The sequence below is a fragment of the Lemur catta genome, chromosome 10, assembly GCF_020740605.2.
Source record: "Lemur catta isolate mLemCat1 chromosome 10, mLemCat1.pri, whole genome shotgun sequence".
In the NCBI taxonomy this organism is placed as follows: Eukaryota; Metazoa; Chordata; class Mammalia; order Primates; family Lemuridae; genus Lemur; species Lemur catta.
In genome coordinates, this window is record NC_059137.1 from 88314392 (window position 1) to 88329709 (window position 15318).

Sequence of the window (15318 nt, forward strand, 5' to 3'; positions counted from 1 at the left end):
TGATTAACAGACTTCCTCATCTTAACTTACAACATTCCAGGCCGTTAGACAAAGCTTCATTTCTGTAACCAATTATAAATCCAAGAATCTTTAAACTCACCTATAACCTGTAAGCCCTCTGCTTTGAGATACCCTGCTGAGCTGAACCAATGTGTTCCCGCCATGTATCGATTTATGATTTGATGTGTCATTCCTGTCTCCCTAACACATATAAAACCGAACCGTAACCCAACCACAGCAGGACCACTTGCTCAAGGCTTCTTGGGGGTGGCTCTCCAGGCCATGGTCACACATATTCAGCTCAGAATAAACCTCTTTAAATTATTTTACAGAGTTTGGGTTCTTTTCTGTTGACATATCTCACAGGCAAAATACATTCATTCCATCCCAGTAGCCCCCAAAGTCTTAACCTGTTCCAGCACCAACTCATAAGTCTCATCTAAATCAGTTATGAGTGAGACTCAAAGTATGATTCATCCTGAGGCAAACTGCTCTCCAGCCTGTGAAATCGAACAAGTTATATAATTCCAAAATACAGCGATGGGGCAGGTATTGGATAAATATTCCTATTCCCAAAAGGAGCAATACGAAAGAATTAAGGCATAATAGGTCCTAACTAAGTCTAAACAGGACAAACAACTTTAAATCTTGACGCCATGTCCTATCTTCCAGACACACTGGAAGGAGAGGTTAGGTCCCCACGGCCGCAGGCAGCCCCCCCCCCCCCCCACAGCTTTGCTGGGGCACAGCCAAGGCTTCTGCTCTCACACATTGCAATCACGAGCCTGCAGCCTTCCCAGGCTGGCCCTGCATGCTGGTGGCTCTACACTTCTGGAATCTCAGGGGCAACCCTGCTCCCATGGCTCCACTAGGAACTGCCTAGTGGGGGCTCTCTGCAGTGGCTCTGCTTCTGTAGCAGCTCTGCCTGGGCCCTGAAGCTCTGTGAGGCAGCCTTTGAAATCTAGGTGAAGGAAGCCACGCCTCCACAGCTCTTGCACTCTGCACACCTGCAGAATTAGCACCATGTGGACCCTGCCAAGGCTCACTTCTTGTGCCTACCAGAGTAGTGGCCTGAGCCACACCCAGGCCTGCTTGAGTCAGTGTGGGGGTGGCCACGTAGCACTGTTTCAGAATGCAGGGAGCAGAGACCCTCGGCACCCCTCAGCAGTGAGAGCTGAGGTCCCATTGGCACCCTGGGCCCCTCCTCAAAATTGTTCTGCCCCCAAGTCCACAGCACTCTGGGACTTTGATGGGTGTGGCTGCCCCCTCTCCCCAGTCTCTGAAATGCCTTTGGGGTCATTCTCCCAACGTCTTGATAAATAGTACCTGGGCTTTCTTCTATCCACACCGATCTCCTTATCAAATGGTAGCTTGGCCACGTCCTTGGTGTTCTCTCCTAAACACACTTTTAATTCTTCACATGGCTAGGCTGAGACTTTCCCAAATCTTTATGTTCTGCTTCCCATTTAATCATAAATTCCATTTTAAAATCATTTCTCTTCTCTCATTCTACTATAAGTAGTTAAGAGAAGCCACTTAGCATGCTGAACACTTTGCTGCCTAGAAATGTTTTCTGCCAAATATCCTAGTCCATTGCTTATAAGCTCTGCCTCTTACAAAGTCCAACAAGAGACACAATTCAGCTGAGCTCTTTGCCACTTTTTAATAACGGTGGCTTTTTCCCCAATTTCCAATAAAATATTTTTCATTTCTGTCTATGAGCTAATCAGAACAGCCTTTACTATCCATGCTTCTACCAACTTTCTGTTCACAACCACTTACATATTAATAATTACTAATAATTTCTAAGAAGAATGAAATTTTCCCTCTTCTTCTGGGCCCTCACCAGAATCACCCTAATGCTCCACTCATGGTAATATAAGCTTTTTCCAGCATTCACTTCAAAACTGTTCCAGGGTCTGCCCATTACCCAGTTCCAAAGCCACTCCCACATTTTTTGGTATTTGTTGTGGCAACACCCTACTCCTCTGGTACCAATCTGTGTCTTAGTCCATTTCGCACCACTGTGACAGAATACCTTAGACTGGGTAGCTTATAAACAACAGACATTTACTTCTCACAGACCTGGAGGGCTGGGAGGGCCAAGATCAAGGTACCGCCGTCTGGTGAGGGCTGCTCTCTGCTTCCAAGATGGTGCCTTGAGTGCTGTGTCCTCCAGAGCAGAGGAATCCCGTGTCCTCACATGGCAGAAGACGGAAGGGCAGATAAGGACTAGACTCCCTACATCAGGCCCTTTTATGACCTAAACACCTTCCAAAAGGCTGCAGCTCCCTACACCATTGCATTGGGAATTTTCCATCACATGAATTTTGGGGGACACATTCAGATCACAGCAACTTAACTCCTAGATGGAAGGATGAATGACTGCATAATTGAATAAATGATTCCTGTGTGTCCCCAGATTCCGGAGAGAGCCAAGCAGAATAGGCACAAATCTGTTGCCGAGAGAATGAGTTTCATATTGGTCTCTTGTATTGGAACTCTAGTGTGAGCAGGCAGGATAGTCTTAAAAAATAATTATCTAATGTAGACCTTACCAAAATTAATTCAGGAAATATCACCTACCAGGCCAGGCCAAGAAACATTAAGTTTAATATTAGATTCAACCATATGAAATGGCCACTACATATGGTTCAAACTAAATCAAAACCTGAGTAATTTGTTTATAAGAAGAGAAAAAAAATGATAAGGCAATCCACTAAATCAAAACCAGAGGGTATTGGCACAGACTGCAACCTAATGGTCAGGTATAAGTAGGAACCCATCCCCAAAATGAAACTTCTCCCCTAAACAGGCAATCTTATGAGTAAAATATTTTTCCATTTTAATCAAGAAATCCACGAGGCAAGGGCTTGGCAGCCTTCTCTTACTATATAAATCATAGTGGGTGTATGAAACTTTTATTTTCACTGCAAAGGTTTCAAGACATTAAAGTCTTATTGGGACATTACTTTTAATGACTGGATGGCTGAGAACAAAGGCTCGTCAGGCGCCACTACTGAATGGCTCCATCGTGATTACTTATAAATCAGTTTTATTGTCAGGTGTTCAGCTAATCAGAGATCAGCTCATGCCTGAAAGCATAACTAAAAAAATAATGCACCACTAAGGAGCAGGATTTTGTTGAATTTTTCTTCTGCCACTTCATCTGTAGACAATTTTCAACCATCGAGTTTGAGAAGTGCTCCCTTAAGTAACATACTATTCTTGGGGCCACATTCGTAAAAATAAAAAGTACTAAAGGGAGTGTCATTCTCGATTTACCTGTACTGAAAATATATTAATCCTTGTTAATTTGGAACAACAACAATAAAGATCCTATGAGGAAGTTGTCACTTTTTATCAACCCTCAAAATAAATATTTGAGGGCTGTCAAAGTAAAAAACTTGGGGCATGCACTCCGCTACAATACACTGTCCCTGAATATTTTTTTCAGACATCTGGAGAACAGTGTGAAATAGTACCTGAGAATATTAGCAAGTATTCTCCATTTAAGAGAAAAAAGAAACGTTATCTATCTCTTAAATTATGATATATGGTCATTTTCATGGAATCCAGAGTGAGGAGGCAAATACTCTTCCTCAGATAAAACTGGGAAGCTGGTTAAAGAAATGACTAAGTAAATCAGCATAGAATTTGAGGTATGCAAACGGATGAAACAAGCTCTCCACCAGCAGCAGCACCACCTCTCAGCAGGCCTTAGCAAGCTCCCTGAGGCAGGAAGAAATTACCACTTCCTCTAAGTGTGATACGCTAGAGATCATCACAGGATAGTGACACAGCAAACTCAGTCTTTTGCAGAGGACAGATGTGATGGTTTCACTGAAGTGATGGACAGTATGGTGCTAACACCGTCCTGAAATCTTGTGCTAAAAGGACCTCGAGGTCCCTGAGGGTGCTCTGCCCCGGGCAGCTCCCCCTGGTTGAGTCCCACAGGCAGGCAGCATGAGCAGGGAGGAGGGCACAGAGTGGAGTCCACCAGACTTGGCATCCTTTGTCGCACAGGTATGATTAAGATGTCTCTCTCCGTCTGTCAAGAATTCAGTGGGGTAACAGATATGGCTGGCCCACGTAAGTTCTTAGTATGTGTGTGCTCTTGACACTTCAATTTCTGTTGAACTGAATTTTGCAACTTGTAATGTCTCCTAATACATGAGATTTCTGTCCTCTGGGCTACAAAAAACTCCTCCTCCATTCAAATAAAGGACGGCAGGAATCTTGACAGCCTAGAGATTTTCTTCAGTCACTCCTCTTAGGACTCGTCCATGCTGGTCTCCTCCATCTTTGGTCATTCTGAACCAACAGAAGGAGCTGGCACTAACTAGAGCTTGGCTGGCTGACTGCTCAGCCCTCAATCTGCCCACCAGGACAATCAAAGAGCAAAACCTTGTCTTTACCATCAGGGTATGCACGATGCCCAAGAGTATCAAAGTAAAGTACAAGACTAGGGATTTTTTTTCACTTTTATTCAAATAAATACAATACTTGCACATAGCCTGATTCATTTCCCCTGTCTTATCTCTTTTTCAGGCTCATGTGGTTAGATTTTTAGACATGCAGTCCTGTGGTCACATCATGACTGTTCCCTAATTTGAAACAAGTGTTTCAGACGCATAGGCAAACAAACAGCTGGCTTGTCAAAAGCTGTCACGTCACTTGCCTATGTGAGGCTGACTGAGAACAAACTTTTTTGGGGGGGTAAAAACCCTATTTGTATAATGTACCTTTGGATGAAATGGAACTGTTTCCTCCCTTCTTTCCCAGGCCAGGCACTTGAAAATAAGACATTTCAGGAGTGGGCAACCCAGTTCATCAACTTGGATTTGATTTCCCAAGAAAATTCAAACAGTGTGGAAGAACACTGCATTTAGCATTTGCCATTAGAGTTAGTTAGACTGATAATGACTAAAATATTTTTGATGTGCTACATCTTAATTCAGAAATGTAGGAGTTGGAGAAATTTTATTTGTTCTAAATTATTCTTGTTTCCCCTGAAATTCCATCTTTAAGATTAAGTATTAATAGTAGCTTCTTCAGTTTGAAATTCGTCTGATTAGTATCACTTTTATTGGGAAAAACTACCATCCTGTCCATTCAATGGCCTCTTATATCACCACATATTAAATTAAACAAAAGTCATGGCTTCAATTGCTGATTGACAGTTTGGTCTATAACGAACCAGTTTAGGTAGACACCTTTCCTTATCTGATGCCAGTTAGGGTGAAAGTAACCTGCATAGGGTCAAATTCAGTTTAAAAATTTTAATTCTCATGGTAAAAGAGCAGCAAAGGATAGAACCCTGAGGCAACTGGGTCTTTGCAGTGGCAGATTTGGGAGTGCGGGCCGGGGCCAGTCTGCTCATGCTAATACACCATCAGCGCGAGCAGTGGCCCGGCCCTGACTTCTTCCAGCTCCAACAGTTGCCTCTGCAGAGTGCTACAGCACCCTGATAAAGCAGGCTGGCACAGAGCCCTGGCCCCCGCAGGACTGTCCCTGTGGAGTCCCTGGGAAAACAGAGGCAAGTCCTGCTTCTTAGCAACTTCCCACACTGCCCGCCTCTGATCCACTGCCTTTGTAAAGACGCTGTTTAGCTCAGCAGCAGCCCGAGGGAGTGGGAATAAGGCTTGGTGTGTTGAAAACTGCTCCTGCCTCCTCGTGACAGCCAAGGCTGGCGAAGTTGTCTGGAAGCCTGACAAAGAGCAAGTCTACTTACTACAAGTAAAAAATCCCAACCACTTCGCAGTCACTCCGTTAAAGTAAAACTAAATCACTCTGAAAAATAACACACTTCGAAACCCTTGGTCACATTTGTAAGATGAAAAGGAAAAACAAATAATTTCAAAGGAAGTTTTTAAAAAATCCTTTAAAAAATTGTATCCTTCTTAGTAGCCTTCTTAGTAACAAATATAAAACAGTTTAAGACACTTGGTGACTTTCTTAGGTCATGTGTCAGGGGGATGGATACACAGTGAGGTTTTACTACTGAAATTATCTATTTGGTAAAAACTCCAGGAAGAGTTCTGTCAAGAAAATGGTTGTTTTGGAAAGACGAGTTACAACTTTCTCCAAAACGTCAAAAAGAATAAGAATATAAACACCACACATTTAACATGTTAATACAACAATATAAATTCAGTCAAATAAATAAAAGAAAGTGGCACCAACTTTATGGCAATTTTCCAAAACAAAAATGTAGCTCAAGGATACTTTAAATAACTGCTCCAACAAGGAACGATCGTTGTCAGCACAAATAACAGCATTCAAAGTAAAGTGCTATGGTAGAAGGTAGCTCCACAAACTTCAATTTCTTCACATATGAACTGGACATTTAGGTCGGAAATAGTCATCATGAGGGAAAATCAGTTTCACTAGAGGCCAGGCTTAGGACCGTCTTTTGTCATTTTTCTTTTTTCTTCCAGAGCGTGCTTAAATATTTTCTTCAGAGTGCTATAAACTATTGGTCCGTTTTCAGAATCAAAATTAACCTGGTGACAAAGAAATTTATATTCAGGACACTATAACAAGAATTTTAACCAGTCTCTATTTGGGAGAAAAAGAGGGAGGTAGAGAAAAAACTAAGTCTTATAAAAATAAATATATATAATTTTAAAAATACATAATAAATTTTACACATTTTAATTGAAAGACTGTATTAGAACTGCCAACCATGCCAATACCAAACTTATGAATGAAAACTTAAAAATTAAATCTAGTGCCTGGATATTTAGTATAATCACATATGCCTAGTCATGAAGCAAGTCAATAGTGAGTGTGAAGTAAGTTTTTAATTCAGAGACTAATCACTGATGGTACAAGGGAAAAGTATTCCTTATTAGAAGAAAGCACATCAGCCGTAAATGTCCCCTTGAGAGGCCCTGTGGCCACTCTGGGGCAGGGTCAGAGCGACCTGAACAGAAAGCCTGGCTCTCTACCTGCCAGCTGTGCGTCCTCACCTCACACCCAGCCACTCTGGGCCTCAAGTTCATCTTCCGCAAAACAGAGTCCACAATATCCTTTTCCTTAGGATTTTGTATCTATGAGAGTCTAACATAAGTTTGGCATATAAAAATCCTCAATAAAAGTTAGTTTCTTTCCCCTTGATGCGAAGGTATCACGTACACTGTTTGGATTCTCTGCCCTAGTTTACCATACTCTGGGTTAGGAAGGAGGGCAGGACAGAGAACCAGAGTAAGTACTCCAGTCCCCGACCCCACCCCATCCCCAGAATGCGTGACTCACTGAGAAGGAATCAGGATCACACAATCACTGCCTCTCCCCTTCTTGAATTTCTCCTTCTCCGATAAATTTTGACAAAGGGAAGGATGTTCCTTTGTCAATAACTATAAAAGATCTGAGATTTTACCCTGCTTAGCTTGATGGTATTACACTGGGACAAGATACAAGGCTCCTGGGTCAAAGACAAACAGCTTTATTCCTCACGGCTGCACGTGCTTCATACTCACATGAGTTCCTCTGGCCTCCCTCGTCCTGCGGGGGCAATGCGGAGGGGTCCAGCTGGAGGCTGCACAAGCAAGGGCTTTGCAGCATAGCTGAGGAGCCCCAAGTTTAAGAAATCCCCATGTTTTATAAGGAGGCTGCAAGCAAAGCTGCCAACCTTTGCTCTGAAGGGAAATATCACAATTACCTGGGTAGGCAGAACCACATGCCCTGTGCCCTACAGGCAGAGCTACACAGACTTCCATGAAGAGCCGGTCCCCAAAGAGAGCTGTCAGTACATCTGCTCATCAGACTGTGCAGAGACATGAGAGACCCAACGAGGACTGCCTTCTAACATTTTTATAGACAGATTTTAAACAACTGCTTATCTAACTTTTCTTTAGTATCCCCTTAAAAGGCTAACAATAGTTGTAAAGAATTCCCATCACTTTCAGAGACACCAATATTAAGCATTTTTTGTTCAAATTCAGAGATTTAATTTTATCTTGACCACTACATTGTCTATTTACAAAAACTCCTTATTAACATTAATAATGGTTTGAATTCTTTACTTTCTTAAACATCAAACCACAACCCCTCTCACATGGTAGATAGCCTCTTAGTCTATGAAAATGTAAATATAGATGCAAACGATCACGTGATCTGGATTTGGGACCACTGACTGTGGACATTGTGGAGAACAGACTGAAAAGATGTCAGGTGGTTATTGCCATAAAATCCAGACAAGGACAAGGAAGACTGCAAGGAAGATCATACTTTGGAAACAGTGGAGGAGAAGGAGATTGGACAAATGTTAAAAAGAAAGAATCTTCAAAGTTGGGAATGAGTACACGTGATCACTGCTGTTATCATTAATGTTACCACAGATACTGTCATTCAAAATCTGGGTTCTTTGTTTAATGGCATTTTCATGTCGTATATGAGAGATACCAAATAAATTAGCTGAAGGGGTGAGGGGAACCTTTGCTCTTGGCATGAACCTGGCTTTTTATTTCAGGTAGGAAAAACTGCTATAAGCCAAAAGGATGTGCTTTTAGAAAGGAAACATTTTTTTACTCTTTCCTTAGGATATGCCAACCAGGACACTGTACCAAATTGGCAATGTTGGATGTTTAATTCTCAGTAGATGGTTTTTTGTTTAAATCCAAGGTAGAACTTGCTCAACAAGCAAAGATTCTGTGACTCCTACGAGGCACATGATTTAAAATTATGTACTCAACACCCAATTGTTTCTCTTCTCCATTATAAAAGCTCTTTGTTTCAATGTTCTCCTTTAAAAATCCCTCAATTCAGCTCTTCCTAATATCACTGTTTGGAAAATGGTTTTTTTTTTTTTTTTTTTTTGAGGGGGGAATTCTGCAACAACTTCAAGAAATGTCAAAGACATTTCCGTAAAGCGGAAATACAGCTAAAAGTTTATTTTAGAGGAGGATGGTGACCTCTGGATTCTGATTTACAAAGATGATGCTGATCTGTGGTACAGAAGGAGAAAAAGAATGTGACCCACCTTAGTGAAAGCTTTAATGGCATGAACAAGGAAAGCTTCCTCCACGTCCACGGGAACCATCTGCAGGCTCACGATGCAATGTAACACACAGAGAATAGTCTGGTGTTTTCCCTGTTTTTACAGAAATCAAAATCAAAACAGTTTTTTGAAAAATGCCTTAAGAAATCTATTCGAAACAATTGTAGAGTTGAGAATTAGTTTGTGACTAAGTATGCATAATCTCAAATGCTAAAATATCTACCAAGAGCTCTACCAAATGTTTATTGTTATATGTTAATATAATCTGAAAAGCTTTCAGGAGATAATATCAAAGCTGGTTAGTTAGTCACAATGTACAACTGAATCTAAAGATCAGTACAATTTTAAACCAGATGTTTCTCTTGCAGTGAACAGGATTGATTTTTCTATTCTTGTTATTTCTGAATACAATCATTTTGGTTCAGCTAGTACATGCTGACGTGTCACGGTGATACGTGGACTAACCAGTCAGGCACTGAGCGGTCAGTACCTGTGTACCTAGCCCATTGCAGACGCCATGGAGGGAGGTGGTCAGATGAAGAAAGTGACAGCCCCAGGCTCCAAGGGGTGGTCCACAGCCTCCTGACAAAGGTTAATCTTCTCCCTTATCATACTCTCCTGTTTTATCTCTGTGATTTAATTTCTGAGAAAATATTCTAAGAAAAGAACTCCAGATACGGGAAAAATCTTTTCTTAAAAAATATGTGTATCGCACAACTGTGGTGTGTGTTTATGTGTGTGCACGTGTCTGTGTGTGAGGCTGTTTCTGTATGCACATGTGTATGAGCATGTGTGTGTGTGTCTGGTGTGTGTGTGTATAATTATAGAAAATTTTTAATGAAGATTTGGAAACAATGAGGAGATGCTTATATTACAGCACAGTAGGTAACTCAAGGCTGATTTATTAGATAGCATTGTTTCCTAAAACAAGAACAAGCCTATTTTTAAAAGAAAATTTAGTATCTTTATATGGTTAAAAATACTAAACTATATAAAAGGATTCATACAATTTCCAGCCCTCCTTCCTAGATCCATTGTCTCTTAGTATCTTTCCCTAAAGGTGACCACTATTACCAGTTTCTTATTTTTCCTTCTGTATTCTTCTGCATTTTATACATATACAAATTAAATACATATATGTGTGACATCCCTTTTTAAAAATATAAATGAGTACATACTCTAACCTACTTCTTAAGTTTTGTCGGATGTATGCTGATAGTAAGTAACTAGGAACAAATACCCAACAGTGACGAAGCAGTTAATTAATGGCATAGGCCCACGTTAGAGCATCGGTGTGCCCATTCCACTCAGTATTTATGAAAAGCTCATAACAACCATTCATGGGAAGATACCTATGTTATAATTTTAAGCAAAAACGAAATATAAAGTTGTATGTTAACATAATTTTTACTAAGGTAATATATGTACTGATAAGATTAAAAGAAGAATTGAACATTTTTATAGTGGCTCTCCCAAGATTATGGATATTTTCCCTTTTTATTTTTATATTTTCTAGATGTTTCTACTGGGTATTAATTTCTTCTCTTATCTTAGAAAAACTATTAAATTAGACCTAGATATGGGATTCAGTATGAATTCCCTTTTTTATAATGGGTTTCTTTTTTAGTGTGTGAAGTTTATACTGAGGGCCTTAGTTAAAGTCATTAACTAGTGCAACGGCAACTTTACCTTCTCTAACCAAAACAGTGCTTCTGTGGCATCTGCCTGTCTGTCAACCAACATGTCCACATCTTCCTTGGTGATTACGGGTTCCTTCAGTTGCTCCACCCAAGACCACATCAAACTGCACAGGACAAAAGGGTCCCTCTCGCCACATATTCTTTCCCAAGCTCCATCTCGGGAATTTAGTTCTTTCTAAAAAGGAAGAGAAAGAGAGAGAGACAGAGACAGGCAGAAGAGAGGGGGACACCCACTGACACCGGTGATCCTTGGGCTGCCTTCGAGAGCGAAAGCTCAAGCTCTAGGGTACGGATCTGGGACTCCTCCCAGCGGGACGCTGGCCTAAGACACTGAACTTCTGGATGCTGTAGCTTCCCTCTAGGAAGCTCAGCCCCTGCCTCCCGAGGTGCTGGGCTAACGGGCTGGGATAAGGTCTGTTAACGCACACAGGAGGGGCTGAGTTAGCCCACGTTCCCTCCTTCATTCAGAAACCACAGGGGCGGTTCATGAAGACTGAACCTTCCTTTTCAGGCTTCTAGTAAACAAAACAAATATCTACTGCAAAGAAGTAGGATGGTACAGGAGAAGTATAAATAAGGGAACATTTGTAAATCAACCTAGGATTTAAGGAAATGCTCGTAACTGAAACTTCGAAGTACGCAAAGTTGGTAAAGTTGAAAGTTGGCAAATGGGGTATATGTATTTCTTCAAATGCCTCTTTAGAATCCTCTGTAGAACTTAACAGATAACAAGCCCTGCATCCTGAAATTTGATCGGGTGAAAATAACTAAAAGGTCTTGCTAAATACTCCAAATGCCTGGAGACAATTTAAGCATGAGATTTTGAAACTTCACCTCACAGAGAGAAGGGGAAAGTGAATTTTAGTTAATTTTTGACAGCGTTCAGATTTATGTTTTAGTGAATCAAATATATTTTTGCAACAGTAATAAGTGTAATAATTGCTACCATTTATTCATTCACCCATCCAATATTTATGGCATGCATACAGTGGGCCAGAAACTATTACACGTGACTTATCCCTGACTGTCAGAGCACCCAGCAGGGAGGCCCATCACAAATAAATATACTGGGGCTCAAGAAAGATGAAATTACTTGCCTGGGAGCCCCGAGCTAGAAAATAGCAAAGGGAGTCTTGACACCCAGTTCTGCCTTACTGCAGGGTCTGTGTTGTCTCTGCCATACCACAAGGACCCTCTAGTACTGGGTTTCTCTTTTTTATCTTATAAATAAGCCAGCGCTTTTACTTGTTCATATTCCCTCCCATCCCACAGATCATGTACATAACAGAGTAGCTTTTTATTCAATTTTATGTAGCTAGTGAGGAGACAAGCAGGGCAGAACTGATACTACTCAAAAACTCTCTTCCCAAAAAGACTATCACGATGTTCCCTGAGGCTTTCCAGTGATGTTAGGAAAGACACCCTGGGATAACAGAAAGTGTTAAACCCATGAGCTACATATACCCTAGTTCTGTCACATACATGTGATATTGAGCAAGTCACTTACCCTCTGTCACCCTTAGTTTCCTCATCTGTGATATCGAATTCATAAGATTAACAAAGAAAACGTAAATAGTATCATCTGCCTCCCGGGACTATTATGAAAATCACAAGAAATAACATATGTGAAAGGGTACAGTACAAGCACAGGCGGCATTATACTATTGAAATAATGTTCATTTTACTCTCTTCTGGAATTCACTGGGTTTTTAAAATTATTATTAGTACTACAAGGCCTAAAATAAAATCTAGAAAGGAAAAAAAAGGCAAAAATATCCCCATTTAAGGTTCACCTCCAGAAATGCTTTCATACATGCTACATGTTGAAACAGTCTGCCCCAAACCAAGTCCTGACCTCATCATCAGCACAAGCAGAGCTCACGTGGTCACTCAGCTGAGGGCAGTCATGGCTGACCCAGGAGTGAGGGTACGAGATGTTCCACCAGAAGCGGAAGACCCTCTTGCTTGCTAACTCTTGACACACAGTAATGCACAGGAAATATTTGCTGACTAAATGGAAGACTTTTTCAGTTTAGAGTAGTAAATAAGCAACTCATCTTGGAAGAATGCAATACACTTAACTACTCATTAGGCAAAACACTACAATTCTGATGAACAAAGCTCTCATCAAAAGTTCTCTCCTCCCATCATGTGGTTGGAAGTTAGTGTAAAACTCAGAACTTAAATTTCACACTTTGCCATCTGAAGAGAAACTGGCACTCTTAGAAATTTTATATGCCTTAATAGTACACTATGGAAAAGAGCTACGAAAATAATTCATAGTAGAAAATGGGCTGAAAAGTCAGTATTTCACTGAGTCAGGGCTCACTGAGTCAGCCCCCTTTTGGGGCCGTTTGCCTGTTTCTGGTAACTAGGTTTACAGGCCTATCTTTCCTCTACACCCGGTGCTCATCTGGGGCAAAGAGAGCGCAGCTGACTTAAGACTCTTCCTAGTAAAAGTGCAACATAAGAAGGGCTAAAATTTAAAACTTCACATTCTAATTTAAGTAAAAGCCAAGAAATGTACCTAAAAGACCTCATCTCAGATGAAACTAATGGCACAATGGCAGTCTGTGCTTCCTCCCACTTGCTCTCCTGATTCCCACAGTGGCCCTACTGGAGCAGGGTCAGCAAGTCTGAAGGAGACATGCAGAGGAGACAGCATCACTCTTCTCATCTCAACACTGGTGTTGGTGAGCTTTGGAAAGCAACTTTATTTATGTCTCTAGGTCAGTAGTTCTCAAAGTGTGGCTCCCCGTGCCAGGCCTCGGGTTAGAGATAGGTCAGTTTCTAACGCTGTCTGCTGTGGGCAGGTTGCCCCCACAAACCCAGCAAGAAAGAAGGAAGCTACCAATGTCAACGCCTTGTACAGGTCAAACATCATGCTAAGTGCTTTCCTGCATGTGGAAATTTAAATGAAACCACAAAAACACCCCCTTTTGTCTATTACATCAGGCTCACATCATCACTGAATCCTGAAGCTCAAAAGTTAAGTGTCACGCAAATATATCTTCATATTTCTGTAACAAATAAACCTGGGAAAATGCATTGTACTTTTGCTCTGACATAAATGAAATAAGAGTACCTGCCACATTTCTACCTTCCTTTTCACTTCCTCCTTTTCTGCAAACTCATTTAAATTTGCCAGGGCTTTGGCTGCCAGTATTCTCCTTGCTTCCACACTCAATCCAGACAGGAAAGCAGAGTGTGGAGTTGCTTCAGACAGATCTTTGTTGTCCTGGGTTTCATGTCCAGCTAACAGCTGTGCTTTGGGACTGGAGCCACAGTCCAGAGGGCTTCGGTGAGTCCCGCTGTCCTCCTTGACAGAGCCAGGGCCCCAATCACCATGAGTTTCACACTGACGGTGGGCTACTTGCTGGTGAGAAGGGTTTAGATCCTTACGGGCATTTGGAAAGTTGGGTGAAACTGCTTCCCCCGGGCTGTGTGAGCCTGAAACACCTTCAGAGAAAGCTCTACCCTGCTGTGCTTCCTTTGGAATGTTACTCATGTGGAAAAGTGAGGATCCATTATCTTCCTTGTGTAAATCTTCTTTGTGTAAATCTAGTCCTGGAGACTGTGGGACGTAACAATGGCTAACAGGCTTCTGCTGCCTGGGGTTGCGGCAAAGCAAGACCTGGGCAGGCACCGTCTGTGGGGTCTCCCCTTGTTCCAGGAGGGACTCAGCCCTCTTTAAATCTGAGTCACTGTAGCTGAGACACTTTTTCAGACGAGTCAGGGGTTGAAGGCACTCAACATTCCGCCTCTTCCAAAGGGGGTCAAACTCTTGCTCACTGGAAAGAATCACATCCTGATTCTCAAAATCTGCCACCACTGCAGTGGGGTTAATCGGGTCGGATGCATCACTGTCGTGCCTCAGTAACTCTTTGTCCATCTGCATTGTGACCATCTCAGACATGGTCTTTTCAATTTCAGCAGAGAGACCAGGTCCTTCAAACACATCCTTCATTACCACTGGTCTGTTTTCAGCTAAGTCCAGCAGCAATTTGCAAATGAGGTAGATAATTTTTGGCACATGTTTCAGAAGTCGTGCCTCATAACCATGAAGTAGATGACGCTGGCGAATTAGATATTGAGCTAAAGTGACAGCATGAGCTTTGGGATCACAACAAGAGAATATGTTGCGGAGAGGGGTCAGAAACTGAGTAAATTCCCTTATACAGAGTAGCTGTCCTCTGGTTTGTATGGAATTGGGTCGCTTTGCCCGCACAAATATAATTGCTTGGTCAGCAGTCATTCTGGTTGCAAAAACTAAGTAACAGGCTATTAAAACACCTAAAAAAGTGAAGGAGAGACGATTGGTATGAGAAAAGCTTATATTTTTATTTATTTATTTTATTTATCATTCTTTGATGATTTAAAAGTTGAATATGTGTTAAGAAACCATATAAATTAGAGGCACATTTTAAGGACAATTATGATGATAACTTTGTAACTTTTTGTACAGGTGTTATTATTGCACACCCCTTATTGTGTAGAACTTTACCTATCTGCATGGCACCCCATCCCCATGACTGAGCCATCTTGGGAGCCCAGAGATGGACTAACACAGGCACTGGCACAGGACAGGTGAGTGTGCAGGAGGGGAGGGAGACT

General features: G+C 41.6%; 1 protein-coding gene across 4 annotated transcripts in view; it reads right to left on the reverse strand.

Annotated features, from left to right (window-relative positions):
• Window positions 1-4478: 4478 nt before the first annotated feature.
• The window catches only part of PTPDC1 (protein tyrosine phosphatase domain containing 1), a 63947-nt gene continuing 53107 nt past the window's right edge, over window positions 4479-15318 (reverse strand). For 3 of the 4 annotated variants that reach the window (XM_045562383.1, XM_045562384.1, XM_045562385.1), the window contains 4 exons: window positions 13790-14997; window positions 10694-10879; window positions 8987-9097; window positions 4479-6506 (listed from right to left, as the gene is read on the reverse strand). In XM_045562383.1, the coding sequence (XP_045418339.1) occupies window positions 6390-6506; window positions 8987-9097; window positions 10694-10879; window positions 13790-14997 (1622 nt within the window). In that variant the 3' untranslated portion in view covers window positions 4479-6389. The remainder of the gene's footprint in view (window positions 6507-8986; window positions 9098-10693; window positions 10880-13789; window positions 14998-15318) is intronic. The other variant, XM_045562386.1, reaches the window with a different exon arrangement.